Source organism: Podarcis pityusensis (genome assembly GCF_964106645.2).
Source record: "Podarcis pityusensis genome assembly, chromosome: 16".
Classification (NCBI taxonomy): domain Eukaryota; kingdom Metazoa; phylum Chordata; class Lepidosauria; order Squamata; family Lacertidae; genus Podarcis; species Podarcis pityusensis.
Genome location: NC_138041.1, coordinates 39,761,236 through 39,777,298, shown reverse-complemented (window position 1 = coordinate 39,777,298; position 16,063 = coordinate 39,761,236). Strand labels below are relative to the sequence as shown.

At 46.2% G+C, this 16,063-nt stretch overlaps 1 protein-coding gene across 23 annotated transcripts in view; it reads left to right on the top strand.

The window, feature by feature from the left end:
* Positions 1-16,063, top strand: part of NCOR2 (nuclear receptor corepressor 2) — a 359,036-nt gene that overhangs the window by 242,321 nt on the left and 100,652 nt on the right. For all 23 annotated transcript variants that reach the window (XM_080985614.1, XM_080985620.1, XM_080985617.1 and 20 more), the window contains one exon: positions 10,130-10,272. In XM_080985614.1, the coding sequence (XP_080841740.1) occupies positions 10,130-10,272 (143 nt within the window). The remainder of the gene's footprint in view (positions 1-10,129; positions 10,273-16,063) is intronic.

Sequence of the window (16,063 nt, the reverse complement as noted above, 5' to 3'; positions counted from 1 at the left end):
CATTTGTCCCTGTTTAAATCCTTTTTGTTAGTTTTGGCTGAGTTCTCCATCTGTGAAGGTAGCATTAGTTACCTCTCCCAGCTTGGTGTCATCTGCACATTTGGTGAGCACACCCTCAGTTCCTTCATCCACATTGTTTATAAAGATGTTGAACAACAAGGGGCCCAGGACAGAACCCTGCAGCACCTCACTGGTCCATTGTTTCCAGGATGATGAGCAACCATTAGTGAGCAGTCTTTGGGTTCAGTCAGTCAACAAATGCACCTTATAAACATAGTTTGCTGCTCTGGATATTAGGGCTCTTTGGGGATGAAATAGTGATGTCTCTGATTTCTTTTCATTTTCTAACCTTGATCTATAAATCCATCTGAGCTCCCTTCCTGATGCCCTCTTGTGGAAAAGCCACTCACTCTCTGCCTTGCCTATCTTGTTCTTAAGAGGCGAGATTTCACTTGAAGCCAAGAGTATCTTTACTGAAGAAATGCACACATTTGCGAAAAGCCTGTGACTCTTTGCTTAGCTGGAGGGAGACAGAATCGTATGTTTCCACATAGGAAGTAGGAGGTTCACTGGTGCACTCACAAGCTCTGACACGTGTATGTGTGCTGGCAGTATTCAAAGCACTTTGCACACATTATCACAGCAACCCTGCAAGGTAGGTCATTGTGCCCATATTATGTATGGGAAATCAATACCTCAGCAGCTCCAGCCCCCTAAGGCAACCTATTGAGTCCATGGCAGAGGCAGGATTAGAGAGGACTACAATTCAAAACTTTCACTCTAGCTACTACACTGCACCATGAGTCACATGCAGAAAATGCATGATACGTGAAGCCCCTCTGATTGCACTTCCCCTGTGAATAGCTCAGCCAGTAAAGCATAAGACTCTTAATCTTAGGGTCATGGGCAAAAGATTTCTGCATTTCTGGGGGTTGGACTAGATGACCCTCGTGGTCCCTTCCAACTCTATGATTCTGTGTGGAGAGATCCAGCTCCTCTGCCCACCCACACCTCACATCCTGCCTGAACCTCTCAGTTAAGTTACCCCCCTCCCACCTAAAAGCATGGTGCCCACCCCCATGTCGTTGGGTGTGCCGGTCACTTATTGGTGTGGAGAGCCTTGACCTCTTTGAACAGTTACCATTGCATGCTGCTCCAGAGCCCTTGCTTTGCCTGCAAAGAGGGCAGATGTGCTCTGGACAAAGTCCACCTCTGGGGCAGAACAGGGGAGCAACAGGCGGGGCAAGCTCAGCTGTCGGGTTTTTTGCCTGCCTTTGCCAAGAAAAACCCCTTTGATTCACATCAGAGCAAAGGAAGCTATTAAGAAAAGCTTTGTTTTCCTGGATCGCTTCCCCCTGCTGTTGACATTCAGGGGAGAGAGAGAGGAGAAGGGTTGCCAAGTTGGCCGCACCCTTGTCGTCTTGGGCCAGCGCCACGCTGCTTATGAGCGCCCTGTCTAGAGGTCACATTCAGACGAAGAAGAAAACTTCTGGGTCACCTGGGGGCAGGATCAGTGGGGAGGGAGGGGGAGGTGGTGGGGAGGGAGCAGATTACGCACAGCTCATTTGGCTCCAGCCTTGGAACAGGCACCCAGCTCTCCTCCTCCTCCTCTTCCTGCTCCTCTGCCATTCCCTCAGCTGACTTGATGAGCGAGTGAAGCCTGCTGCAGGTCGCCCGTCTGCGTTTTTGGCAGCACCTTGAGCATCTCCTGAAATTTGCCTCTCACAGCCTCCTCTCCCCCCCCCCCCCCAGCTGCTGAGCAAGGCAGAGGAGGATTGTAAGGCGGGGGGGGGGGGGAGAGGGGAAGCGTAACCAATCCGAAAGAACTTTCCAATCCACCTTAACAGATTGTAGTTCCAGGCAGTTGGAAACCTCCGAGGAGCTAAGCAGGTGGGAGTCTTGACAGAGAGAGAGAGAGAGCGCTGGAGTGCTGTGGTGTTTTTTCCTACCGGGTTCCCCCCTCTTTCCCCCCACCAGCCAACGTGGAAGGAAGCAGCAGCCCCAAAGCAGAGAAAGACCCGGCATGGGTGCCCCGCAACTTCGCACAAAGGAGCCCAAGGAGTTGTTGACCTCTCCCCTGGCTTCGGATTGTGCTTCCCCCTGCTCTTAAAAAGTGCTGGAGCGGGCGCAGCATGGCTTTCCCAGTTTGCTTTTTCGGCTACTGGAATGGAGTAGAAAAAAGCCAAGAAAGCAGGAAGGCAGCCAGAGAAGAGGGCTTTTAATGCACTGTTTGCTCTCTGTTGGTTTTTTGTTTTGATTTCTTTTGCTCTTTCCTCTCTATCACGACTAACTCCTCCGGAGAGCTCCCCTCCTTCGCCTGCCGCATGTTTTCAGTGGATTTGCCAGCAGGCGAAGCTGGGAGAAGAGAATGTAAGTCTTGGGTCATTAAACAGACTCGGGGTGGCGGTGGAAAATTGGAGTGTGTGGCACGGGGGAGTTTGTGTGTGTGTGTGTGTGTGTGTGTGTGTGTGTGAGAGAGAGAGAGAGAGAGAGAGAGAGAGAGACAAATACCCTGTCAAGCTGTGTGATATCTCTTTGAGCCAATTTGGACTTGAAGGTCTGTCTTTGGGTTTCTTTTTTCCGCTGGAAGCAGCAGGAAAAAGTGCTGGTGTTTTTTTGTGCATCACAACCTGAAGTCAGTGCCCTGTTCCTGTGGTAGTGATTTATAGGTTGAATGTCACGACGTGCGTTTATATGGGAAGATTTGTGCTGCGGGGGGGGGGGGGTTTGCAGTGGGGAGGGATTTAGATGACAGGGTGATAGTATGGGCCTGTTTGTGCCATGTAACTCTGGGTGTTCCCTAGCAAGAATGAGGGTGGCTGCTGACATTTCCCTCCCCAGGCGAGTGCGTGTGTGGATAATTATAGTTTTGGGAAGCAGGTGTTGGTGTTTTGGTTTTCGTTACTGTAAAGATAAGGGCAGCTGTACCTGCCAGTTCGCTCCTGCAGGGAAGACTCAGGTGTGTATGCTGGAAACAAGACCGCCCCATCCGAATGAGAGGGAAATGGGACACCTGTACAGCCAGGAGTATCAGAGGCGGGAACACCGCCAAAGACTTGGGAGGGCTCTTCCTGCCGGGCAGGCCCCGTGGCTTGTGAGGGAGCACCCTGCAAGAGCCAGGTTGTGGGGTGCTGTATGCATGCATCCAGAATGGACTTCCATTTGCTTTCTCAGTATTTGTTATATTTTACTCTCACATCATCACGCAAGCGTAGGGCGGCATACGTGGCTGGTTGGGTACCCTTCCCCCCACCCCATCCGTTATTAAACACCTTTAGGTGCCAGGCGAAAACACTCCTCTTCAACATGCCGTTTTATATGTGATTGTGGGAGGGGGTTATTGTTTTCTTTTCTTTTGTCCTGTTTTTATTATGTACTTTTTGGTTTTATTCTGTATTTTTATGCTGTGAACCGCCCTGAAATCATCGAATGAAGGGCCACATACATACAAACTTAATATATAATAATGATATTGTTGTCACCACAACCTTTGGAGTAGACTAAGGTTGCCTAGTGTTTGGGTGGGAATTTGAACCTGATTTCCCACCAGGTTTACGTCCAGCACTTTGGGAGCTAGTCTGGCATAGTTGGTTTACTGGGAGACTAGGACTGGGAGACACCGGTTCAAATTTCTGATGAGTCATGAATCTTGCTGGGTGGGTGGCACTGGTTCACTCACTCTCTCCCAGACTAACCTACCTTAGAGGGTGATTGTGAGGATATAGTTGGGGTGGAGGGAATATACATGTTGCATTGGGTGGATTGGGGGCGGGGGAGGCAGGATAGTAAGAAAGAGATAGTAATCATGACACTGAGCTCCTGGATGGATGATTTGTGTTCTCAAAACAAGCGCTTGCTTTTAAACATGTGACCTGCTATTAATATGCAGAGCATTTTGCAGTTTCTGATACAACTTCACAACAGCAGTCCTCTACAGCAGTCCATTAAAATATTTCCATTGCCACAGAAGAGGAGTTGATTCTGGGAGAACTTAACTTGTCCAGGGCTGCATAGATGGTGTATTTTGAGGTGGTGGTTTGGCTGAGGTTAGGCCAAATCATTTAACTTAATTTAAGCCCAGATCATTTAACTTACTCTGGTGCTCTTTCTTTTGAGACATAAAAGGTAATTTGGGACTTTGTGTGTTTTTCCACACAAGTTTTTTGCAAGGTGTTGGATGCAAAACTCAGTATGCCGAGAAACTCAATTTATGTTCTTTTAGGAAAAAACAAACTGACCAATGTTCTAGTCCTTGTGGCTATGATGGGTGAGCTGGGGAAAGTGAAACAAGTTTTCAGCTGTAAGAAGCACTAAGAGAAGGCCCTGTTTGGACATTTTTTCCTCCACACAATGCCAATCACATGGTGAAAGAAGTGGGGGGTCTGAGGTGGCACAGTGGGTCAGTGCATCTTACTGATAACCAGGGATGGCTGTGGGCAGGATTCCTGCATTGCCGGGGGTTGGACTAGATGACCCTCAGGATTCCCTTCTTAGATTCTATGTTCCCAGATGACTTTAGGGGCCTGCACATTTTAGAATCATTTAAAATCCACAAGGAACTTATTCAAGCTGATTAGGACTCTGTTCTGCCTAAGACCACTGTCCAACTCTCAGGATGAGATGACCCCAAAGGCAGCCGAGGGGGAAGGGAGGAGGACATGCTTCCTCCCCCACATTTCTCCATACTATGTCTGAGTAGGAACAAGGGGGCCATGGGATGCCCTCCAGGTGTTGCTGGGCTGCAACTCTCATCCTCCCTGACGATGGTTTGGCCATGGCGGCTAAGGCTGGTGAGAGTTGGCTATCACTGGGCTAGAGATTGCTTTGCCCCTTGCTCTTTTCTCTACCTAAATTATTCAAGAAAAACAAACGCGTTCATTTTACATAATTCATGTAGGTTGCAGAATTCAGACTTTTTTTAAAAAAAATGCAGGCATTTGTTTGTTTGTTTTTACATCCTACTTGCCTGCCTTTTGTCCCAGCTTCCAACCTGCTGTCTTTAAATAAGGGTGGGTAGGCTATTTGAGATGAGGGAGCTTCTTATAAAAAGAAAATGAGGTTGTGCTTCCTGAAAGGGCTATATGTCTTGGCCTAAGATGGGATGTGCCTTTGAAAGGACTCAGAGTGTTTAGAAGGTGATGTTGCTTCTCCTCCTTGAAGTTTTGGCCATGGACTTAAACACACAGTAGAATGAGGAGAGGAGGAAGTGGCAGAATGGGCAGTAGTATTTCAGAACAATGGTAGAGGATACCATTTTTAAATGCTCTCTTGCATTAAAACAAGGAGAAAACTAGCACAAAGAGTGAACTCCCACCTGCAGCCTGGAGGCAGTGTCAGGACTGGACTCAACTATCCCATTCTCTGCGGAGCATGTGTAGATCAGGCCTTGGTATGTGTTTGACGCAAGAAGTTCTTTGAACTGAGATTGTGGGTCTTTTCCCTAACTCCTAGATCTTTACTAGATCAAGTCCACCCTTCATCCCTGAAAGTATTTTTGTGTGGTCCTTCCCAGTTTTGGTGAAGGTGTGTTACGGAGTTTTACTCCAAAGGAAAAGCAAAAGTTGCAAAAGGGAGAGAGAAAGAGACTCCCAACCTCAAATGCTGCCTGTCTCTTTAGACTTTTGTATGCAATATCCTAGCATGTATATATTAAATCAATCCCAACAGTGACATATAAAATAGTATAAGCAGTCCACATGTCCAAATAGGTATCTAAACAAGACTGATTACCGGTATGTCATGACAGAGAGAAGGCTTAAAAGGCTCTTTCCATGGCCGGTTTCCCCCCATTCTCCATTTAATTATTTATTTTCCTGCAGCCCACTTAAAGTTGAGATCGCATAGGTGAAATCATCGTATGCTGTGAGTTGCCTGTATTGCCTTACTATCCTATCTTTCCTACTCAGGTGCTCAGGGCAGCATGTCCTCCAGGAAAATCTGTCCTCCAGAAACCAATTCATGCTTGCCAAGCTTCAACAATATGCTTGCAGCATCTGCCATCAAGACCTTAAAGATAGGTTCTCTTACCAGACCACCCCTTTGGGGTGTAAAGACTACCGCTGTGCACTGCCGCTGGACTGCGGTCACGTTCCCAAGCAAGGTGCCTTTAGGATTGCCTGCTATTGCCACCCCAAGATAGAAATAGCAGGGCTGGAAGCATAGTTTGCCACACAGCTAACTCTGCTGGAGACTAGCAAATGAGCAGAAAAGCAGAGCCCTTATAGTGGCAAGAAAGACTTGCCTTGTAAGGTTGGAAGAACAAACACTCAGCACCACTCAGTGACCTGAAGATCTTACTGCCCTTTCTGCTTACCAGGCCAGGGGAAGGTCTTGTGAGGGCCCTGGAACACTCCCAGTGCCCTCATGCATCCTTCCCAGAGTCCAGTAAGTGATGTGGAGGGCAAGGCCTGCCCGGACAGGTAGGGATGGTTGCGTGAGGGTGGGTGGCGGTCTCAGGGGTCCCTGGCTTTTTACAATTTTGCACGTATGCATGGATCCCCAGAGCTGAACCGTCTGTAAGCTGTGAGTTACCTGTACTGTCTTGTGTTAATAGAATGTGAGTCTAGAATCTGCCTCACAGCGGAAACTCCATCTTACGTTCCAGCAGTCATGCGAATATGGAGGACGGGGCGAGGGGGGGCGGATGCTCTTATGCCACCCCAAAGGAAAAGGAGCCTGCCATCAACTCCGGGGATCAAGTAATCGATCCTGCTTGACCTGTTGGACATCCCTGGTCTATAACATCTAGGGCCACTGTATTGAGGAAAGCTGGTCCAATTCCAACTGGCAGTGGGTTTCTAAAATCTCAGACAGATATTTCCCCCAAAGTGTAATTCAATAGTCTTTCAACCAGCATCTACTTTGTGGCACTCCCCTTCTTAGAGAGGTTCTACCTTTACTGTCGCCCCCCCCCCCGCCCCCCATTTGGTGGACAGGTAAAGTTAGAAGGGTTTATTTCTTTCCATTTAGAAGGCATTCTCTGCTGGGCAAGTATTTTATTTTCAGCTACATTTTATATTTTATATTGGGCTTCCTGTTCGACTTTTTATATACCAGTTTTTCTGCTTCTCTTGCTTGGTTAGTGTAAATGATTTTTATCACGCTGCATTTCTTTGTTGCAGACACGTTTTTAATTTTCAACATTTAATTTGCAATGTAAGTCACTTAGAACTGTGCTGGTGTTTTGTCCGCCTTCGTCTCCCTCCCCCAGCAGTATCTAATAAATCTCTAAGTGGGTTCTCCCTTCTTGGCAGCTTAAACATTACCTTTATATACAGAAAGAAGATTCTTCCTCAAATGCCAAGCCCTTGACTCGACTGTGTAGCTGATGAGTGTCGGCCAAAGTACCTTAGTGTTCCAGGGGCTTTTCACCAATCCGATTGGGGTTCCTCTGTGGAAGGATGTCCCATTGCATTTCCTGACAGTTGAGAGCTTGCTGGAAAGGATAACTCTGGTGTCTGCAAGGGTTTTATGGTCTCTTTGCAATTGTAAACTGCCCTGTGATCTTCGGAGGGAGAGGTTGGCACATAAATTTAATAAATAATAATATTGCTGGAAAAGGACTCCAATATTGTTATTTTTTCCTGATATGGCCCCTGGGAGGGGCTGTGTTAGTTGTAAGTTACCTATATAACATGCTGGTTGTTGTTGCTATTGTTGCTGCTGCTGTTTTTCAGTAGAGCTTTGTGGTCAATATAACCTGTCATCTGTCAGCCATCATGAATTTTTAGTTGTTTTATTGAATTTATTTCAGTGGCTGAGCACATGCCTTGCCTGCAGGAATTTCCAGGTTCATCTCCTGGCACCTCTGTCTAAACTGCCTCCATCTTATCTGGATTGAGGTTCAGTTTATTGGCTCTTATCTGGTCCATTACTGAGGCAAGTCCAGCACTTCCACTGCCCCACCTGCAGATGTAAAGGAGAAGTAGAGCTCTGTGTCATCAGCATATTGCTGGCAACATGCTCCAAAACACTGGATAACCTGACTCAGCGGTTTCATATTAGCATGTTTTGGGACTGGTTGACTTGTTTTCCATCTTTTGTGTTGTTCTTTTTATCACTCTCTCCTAAGGTGAGCCATCCAGGGGGGAAAGGGTAATGTGAGTCTTGAAGGGACATTGAAATACACAAACCAATAAAGGGCTAACAAAATTTGGGAACCTTTGGTTTTGGAGCATTTGTTTTAATGCAGGATTTTCAGCAAGCTGGCAATTTTAAAATAGTGTTTTCTCTTGGGTTGCATTTTCATGTGGAGTGTGTAAAGCATGTGTGGACCCGTTCCTTCCCATAACCACCTCCTCATGCAGCTCCTGTGACTCTGGCCCCTCAGGGGGATGAAGGAGGCGAGGTTCACAGGCTCTGTGTCTTCTCAGCCAACCCAAAACGTCTTCTCAGACCTGAACTGTGAGGAAACCAGGAGCCTCAGGAAAGGGTGGGCTACACCTGGGAATGACTGGGCATGTCATACTGTCCCATTAGTCCCAGCTATTTAGCCAAGGGTTGAGGATGGTAGGAGTTGGAGTTCAAAGAATCTGGAGGGCAGCAGGCTGGGAAAAAGCTGCATTACAATGTAATATATGGAAATAATTTTGAGGCGAAGTTCCTGTAATTGTATTTATTAATTATACAAATTTTATTTATAAAAAATAAAATACAAATTTATTAACAATGTCTGTATAAAGGTAAATAAAACCTCTATGGGAGGGAATATAGTGTTCCCCAAAGATTGGCCCTGTCTGCGGTTCATGGCAGTTGGGTCTGACTTGCTCTCTTGCCTTCCTTGAACAGTTTTTTGTGCCTTGAGGTTTGAGTGCAAGGTCTTCTGGAGTGTTTGAGCTCCTCTCCTCCCTGATCGCTGACACCCAAGCAACACATCACTCACCTGGGTGTGGAGCTGGATTCAAAGCATGAGATACTCTTCTTCAAGCACTTTTCTGCTGTAGGTATTGCCCACATGTTTTGAAACCTATCTTTGCAGCCATGAGTGCTAGAAACATGCCTATTGGCGCTTCTTCTTTTTAAATGAATACTGAGATTCAAAGTAGACATGTTGTGATGGAAGAGTGGTGTACAGAGAGCACTGACTCAAAATATCTCTTTTGATGGTCTTCTTTCCCATGCTATTGCAAGGGGCAGTAGAGACAATAGCAAGTTTTGCTGGGAGCTGGAGGCACTGCTAGACAGTGGTTCCGATCCTCCTGGATGGTGTTGGGGGATGAGTGCTCAGACCCCTGGGCTCTCACTTGTGGGGTGCCTCAGGGCTCCATCCTCTCCCCCATGCTTTTTATCATCTGTATGAAGCCACTGAGAGAGATCATCAGGGGGTTGGGGCTGGGTGTTCATCAGTATGTGGATGATACCCAGCTTTACCTCTATTTTAAATCAGAACCAGTGAAGGCGGTGAAGGTTCTGTTTGAGTGACTGGAGGCAATTGGAGGATGGATGGTGGCTAACAGATTGAGGTTGAATCCTGACAAGACAGAAGTACTGTTTTGGGGGAACAGGGGGGCGGTCAGGTGCGGAGGGCTCCTTGGTCCTGAATGGGGCAACTGTGCCCCTGAAGTACCAGGAGCGCAGCCTGGGAGTCATTTTGGACACACAGCTGTCCATGGAGGCACAGGTGAATTCTGTGTCCAGGGCAGATGTTTTATTGTGTTTTTAATATTCTTTTGGGAGCTGCCCAGAGTGGCTGAGAAAACCCAGCCTGATGGGTGGAGTATAAATAATTACTACTACTACTATTATTATTATTATTATTATTATTATTATCCACTGTGACTTGCTGATCACAGGAGATTATCTCCTCTTCCTTCAACAATGATCCCTCACAGGAACATAGGAAGCTGTCTTATGCTAAGTCAGATTAAGGGTCCACCTTGATCTCCACTGACGGGTAGTGGCTTTCCAATGTTTCATACAGGGGTTTCATCCCAGACCTACTTGAAGATGCCAGGGATTGAACCTGGGGACTTCCACATGCAAACCAGATGCTCTACCACTAAACTGCAGCCCTTGTTCTAAATGCTCCCCTTCCTTCCTTCCTTCCTTCCTTCCTTCCTTCCTTCCTTCCTTTTGGCTTTAATTCTAGTTTCAACCCTTCTGACCGTATGTATGTCTCACTGATCTGCAGGTCTCCTTGAACATGGACGTAACTGGTCAGCCATTTCCAGGATGGTGGGATCCAAGAGTGTCTCCCAGTGTAAAAATTTCTACTTCAACTACAAGAAGAGACAGAACCTGGATGAGATCCTGCAGCAGCACAAACTGAAAATGGTAAATACAGTGACCTCTCAGATAACATTTTGGTGAACTTTTGCACATCTTCCAAGATGAGTCTGCAGTGTCTGGTTTGGATTTATTTACCTCCTACAGAATTTACCTGGATATAGAGCCGTTTCACACTGTCCATAGTAACAAAACCCAGGTTTGCCACTGAGAGTGCAGTCAACAGCATATCTGTTCACAATCCTGGTTCTCTGTTGAGTCTGTCTGCACAACAGTTTCCTTTTCTTTTCTTTTGTCATATTACCCCTTTTACATGTTTAGGTGTATTCTCAAAAAATCTTAAGCTCACATCTTTTAGAATACATAAATATATATACCATGTGTGGAGCGGCCACTGTAAGGATGTTTCTAGGCTATAACGGAGGAATACATATTTAGCACTTAGCGATGAGTTATTGTCGAAGTTCATATCCACACCATACATTTAGAGTTTGTGGTTTCCCCCAAAAGAATTCTGGGAACTGTAGTTTGTTAAGGGTATTGCAAATTGTAGCTCTGTGTAGGGTAAATTGCACTTCCAGGATTCTTTGGGGGATGCCGTGACTTATAAAGTGTCATAAATGTGCTTTAAATGTGGGTGTGGACACACAAAGGTAGTTGAACTGATGTTCTTGAACTGAGTGAAAATACTTCCAGAAACAAGGGTTCACATGTGTGTGCAGTGAAATGTGGTGGAATTTTTCACAGTGCTTCATTTTTCTATGGAAAATTTATCGTCTCATAAGTAAACGTGAGAATGGGTGCCAACTGCAAATACAATATTTAGGCAAGCTTGGCAGCTTTAAAGTTTTTAGTTCTGTTTACTAAATAGAAGTAAATTAAGCATGCTAAACACTCCCTAGGGCAGGGATAAACAATATGGTGCTCTCTGGTTGATGCTGGACCACAGTTTTCCCCATCCTTGACCACTTCCCATGTTGGCTTGGGATGATGGGAGTTGTTGTCCAAAGCATCTGGAAGGCACCCCATTGGCTACCCCAGCTCTAGGGCATCAGGGGGAATTATGATGCAAACTGAAAATTCCCAGCTCAAATTATCCCAATTTGCTTATGAAGAAAGTTTGCTTATGAACTTTTTTTAAAAAAAATAATTCTCGAACGTTCACTTTACTCTTTGTGGTGTATGAGAGAAGGAAAGAGAAATGTGCTTTTTTGCTGTTCAGAGCACTTTAATTTGACCCTTCCATTAAGTGAAGGGCCAGTGATTCCTGGTGAAGGGCCAGTGAGGTGGTGATGACTCCGTTATTTTTATCTGCCTTGGGCCATGTTGACATGTATGTCTTGGGACAAGTTGCTTTTCAGATGGTGCTGGTTTGAATTATGTTGTTGTTGTTGAATTACATTGTTGTTGCTGCTGCTGCCCCCTGCCCCCCCCCTTTTTTTAGAAATCCCACGAACTTCTCCATCTTTTCTTGCTGGCATTGCTACGTGATAGACAGAAAGTAAGCAGGTGAAGCTTTTAATGGCATGGAGATAATTGGAAAGGAAAAGAGCATCCTGTTTACTTTCTATGTCGGAAGCTGCTATTAAAGGCATCAGAGGAGAAAGCAAAGGCAGAAGCTTTCCTGCCTCCCCTGGACCTATTTGTTTATTTTACTAGATTCAGATGCTGCTTAATTGAAGAAAAAAAATCCACACACCTCTGAGTGGTTCACACAGAATTATATAAAATATTTATCAGAAAATACTGATAAAATCAACAGACTTAAGAAACAAGTAGATGGAATAGAATTACCAAAATACTGATAAAATCAAGTTTTTAAAAGTTTAAAAATAGGCATGCTGAAATTGCATGTCTGGGTAAGCTTGCCTAAAGAAAATTTTTAGCAGGTATCAAAACGCAATATAACAAAGGTGCCTGCCTAATATTGACAGTTGCCAAGGGGATCAAAGAAGAATTGAAGGTAGCAAGACAGTTGAGAAGCAAGTTGGAGGGAGAGAAAAGGCAGTTATAATTGCCATTGTTTGCTCCTTGATTGCCTTGCCCTCTTCAATCCTCCTTTGATCCCCTTGGCAATTGTCAATATTAGGCAGGTGCCTTCATCTCTGTGCTGGTGCCGCCCCTTAGTGCTCCTTCTGTTTTCTCTGCTCCTTCATGGGATGCTTCCCAGATTGTGATCCGCCTTTCCTATGAAGACTTGCCTAACTTTCTCACTAATAGCCTTCAGTTGACAGGTTAAAACACAGCTGCTTCAGAGGGCATTTGTGACAAATTCATGTATCTGTCCCTTTATGGCCTGTCTGGTGATTTCTGCCGGTGGTTTTGCAGCAACTGTTTTCTTATTATGTTGTTAAACAAACTTTTGGATCCTGAAAGATGGACTGGTTGCTCATTTTATAATAGCAGCCCCCTCAGCAAGACTAGAACAAGACAAACGGTGGGAACATGGCAAAGGGACTGTTTTATAGTAGGACTCTGATGGTGAAACTCCCTCCCCAGGTGTGCTAAGTGAGCCCCTTCATTGCCCAGCATCCAGCAAGGCATTTCTGTGCCTCTCAGCATTTGATGGTTTTTATTGTTTAGACAACTTTTTTAAAAAGTGGGGAACTCTTTTTTTTGAGGTTTTATTCCTCCATTCTTAATTTTATCTTGTTGGAAATTATTTTTATGTTTGTTTTGTCCACTGCCTTGAAGGCGTTATGACCAAAGTCATATTTTTTAAATCATAGAGAGAAAGAGAGAGAGAATGGTATAAGTAAATGACTTGGAAAGCAAATACCACACTGCAGGTTTTTGCATCCCCTGCAAAGCAGCAGGAAGGTGAGGAAGTTTTCTACATGGCAATGTCACCTCGCAGAGGAGGTGTGTTCTTCCTGCTTGAGATAAAGTACCAGGAGTATCGCAGCTGTCCCGAGATGGGAGAATTATTAAGTTTCCCCCCACCTGCTTAAAAGTATTGTGTTTGAGGCTGTAGATGCTGTGGCGGAGGGCGTACATTTAAGCCCAGTGTGGCTAGAACCTGCTAATGCTCTGCAAGCACTTTGGAGACACGGCAGGCTGCCCTGGAACTGCCGAGTGCTGCAATTATTGTTATTTCATTTTAAAAGCACTGTGGGGGTTCCGGGCCTCAGTGCTAATAGAGCTCTCCCGCCTGGCCCAAGGGGCGCTTCGGAAATGCCACTGAGCATGCTTACTAGCTTGGGAGCGTAAAAGCCTTTTAGTCCCGCCAGGATCTTTAGGGCAGCTCAGGAGGAGTCGGGACAGGAGGGGATTTTGGATGTAAGTTAGCAAAGCTGCCTTCCAGCATTTCACTAGGGCCAGTTTTAAAGAAGTGGGGCGGGAAGCCATCTGTAGAGAGAACAACAGCAACAAAAATGAAATGCAAAGGTTACCTTCTGCTCCTGTTCGCACTAGAGGAACATTTTTAGAGGCCTGAAGCCAAAGCATTGGCTAGTAGTTGTTTCAAATCAGTCTGAGAGATGTTGCCTAGCCTGTGCTCCCTAGCCAAGCACATCTCTTTATCCATTTTCTTTCTGTGTTCTCTTATTTTGAAGTCTTCCTATGGCCTCCCTTTCGATATGAAAATCCCTGCAAGATCAGACCAAGTGCATCAAAGTCCAGCATCCTGTTTCCTACAGTGGCCGACCAGATGCCTCTGGGAATCCCACGAGCCAGTGCATGAGTGCATTTGTTGTTCCCTAGCAACGCGGGGACTTGCCGATCAGAAGGTCGGCAGTTCGAATCCCCGCAACGGGCTGAGCACCCGTTGCTCGGTTCCTGCTCCTGCCAACCTAGCAGTTCGAAAGCACGTCAAAGTGCAAGTAGATAAATAGGTACCGCTCCGGCGGGAAGGTAAACGGCGTTTCCGTGTGCTGCTCTGGTTCGCCAGAAGCGGCTTAGTCATGCTGGCCACATGACCCGGAAGCTGTACGCCAGCTCCCTCGGCCAGTAAAGCGAGATGAGCGCTGCAACCCCAGAGTCGGCCACGACTGGACCTAATGGTCAGGGGTCCCTGCAAGATCAGACTGTTCTTCACGGGACCCTGGATGATTACAGTCATTCTGACTAGGAACCAATGATAGTCTTGTTCTTTCTCCCCTCCTTTTCCATGAATGGGTCTAATCCTGTTTTTGAAGCTACCTAAGCTTTTAGCCATCACCACTACTTACACCTGCAAATTCCTTAAGTTGAGAGTGCACTGGGTGAGGTGGTACCCTGACTCTTTCGCCAGTCAGCTTCTAATCTTATGAGACAGGGATAAACGTTTGCCAGAGTTTCTCTGGACAGTTCACTCCTTTCCCAGGACCAGCCTCCTTTTCTCCTAGGTTTCTATTGCTTCTACTCTTTCCGAAGCCCTTGCACCTTCTCCCCCCCACACCTTAGTGGTTCAGCCAGTGTAGGGATGTCTAGGGGCTTTCCTAGCAGTTGGCCAGCTTGCACCCCACCAAAGGCTCAGGCCTGGGGAATTGCACAGAAATTGTGCCTTTCTTGTCACCTTGGTGGGGTAATCCTGACACTGGCGTGGGCCATTGCACCAAACTGCAGAGCCCCCTCCTCAGTCGGCTGGCAGTGCTGCATGTTAGTTTGCGCAGTGGGGCTCTCTACGAGGACACCACTGCTTGGCTCTCTGTCCTAGCGCAACCACTACTCCCCACCCTCCACTCCCTCTGCTTGCCCCAAGAATGGCTGTCAGCTGATGTGCTGACTGAGAAACGTCAGGCGAGGCTCTTTGTGGTCGCTTTCCCCTGGTTTCCCCCCCAACCTTGACCAATTTCCAGTGCATGTGCCGCTGCATATTTACCCCAGAGAGAGCAAGGGCCATTAAGTTAAGGGGGCTTACTTCTGAGTAAAGTGTGCACTGAGGCGCAACCTCCGAGGTAGTGCCTTTCTGCTGGCACTTGTTGGAAATAACGAAAAGGCAAGTGAGGTTTTGTAAGAAACTCCTGTCGTTGTCTTGCCAGATTGCGTCTTGTGCACCCAGTAAGCCCTATTGAACGTGGTGGGATTTACTTTGGAGTAGATATCTATAGGCTTGTGCTGTTAAACAGCCAGTTTGAATCATTTGTGATTATTCAATTACCTTATTTTTCGCCTGGAGATGGGGGGGGGGGCGCAAGGGAGCCTAGCTACACCTCTGGGGATGTTGGAGTATTCCAGTGGAAATGGAAACAATTGCTAGTGTTCAGACTATGCGCAGAACAGAAATCAACCCAGCAAATGTGATAGATATTTCGGTCGGCAAATGACATGTAATCTTTGCTGTCTCTCCCCCCCCCTCAATCTGACCAATGTGGGGCTTGAACCCACCCCCCCAAGTCTAATGCTCTACCTGCTGAACTATGTAAGCTATGTGAGTTTGCCACAGCAGACAGCAAGACAAATAACATAGGTCTTAGCAGAAGGTAAACTGCAGCATAACAGAAACAGCACTGCATAAGATGTGGGGGGGTGATGCTTTCTCGCATTGCTAGATCAGTGGAATCCTTGCCTTTCTGTGACATTATGAGTAGCTCAGCCAGTCACTACCAAAGGTTTCATTTATGCTGTGAACTGCCCTGAGATCTATAGAGAAAGGGCAGTATACAGATTTAATAAATATAAATAAATAAAATTCACCACACCCACAAAATCCTCAAGTATGTTTCAATATCAATAGTGCTCTTCTGTCAGTTTTTAATACGTCACTTGAGAAAACCTCTCCGACTGCTGTTTTGTGACAGACTTAGTTTGGGACATGTCAGCATACTTTTCTCTCCTGTTTGCCTTTCAGAAATCTTACATGCACAATTCTTCTTCTTCTAGCTCCAATTATTTCCCCCAGCTTCCGTTCCTCGGATGT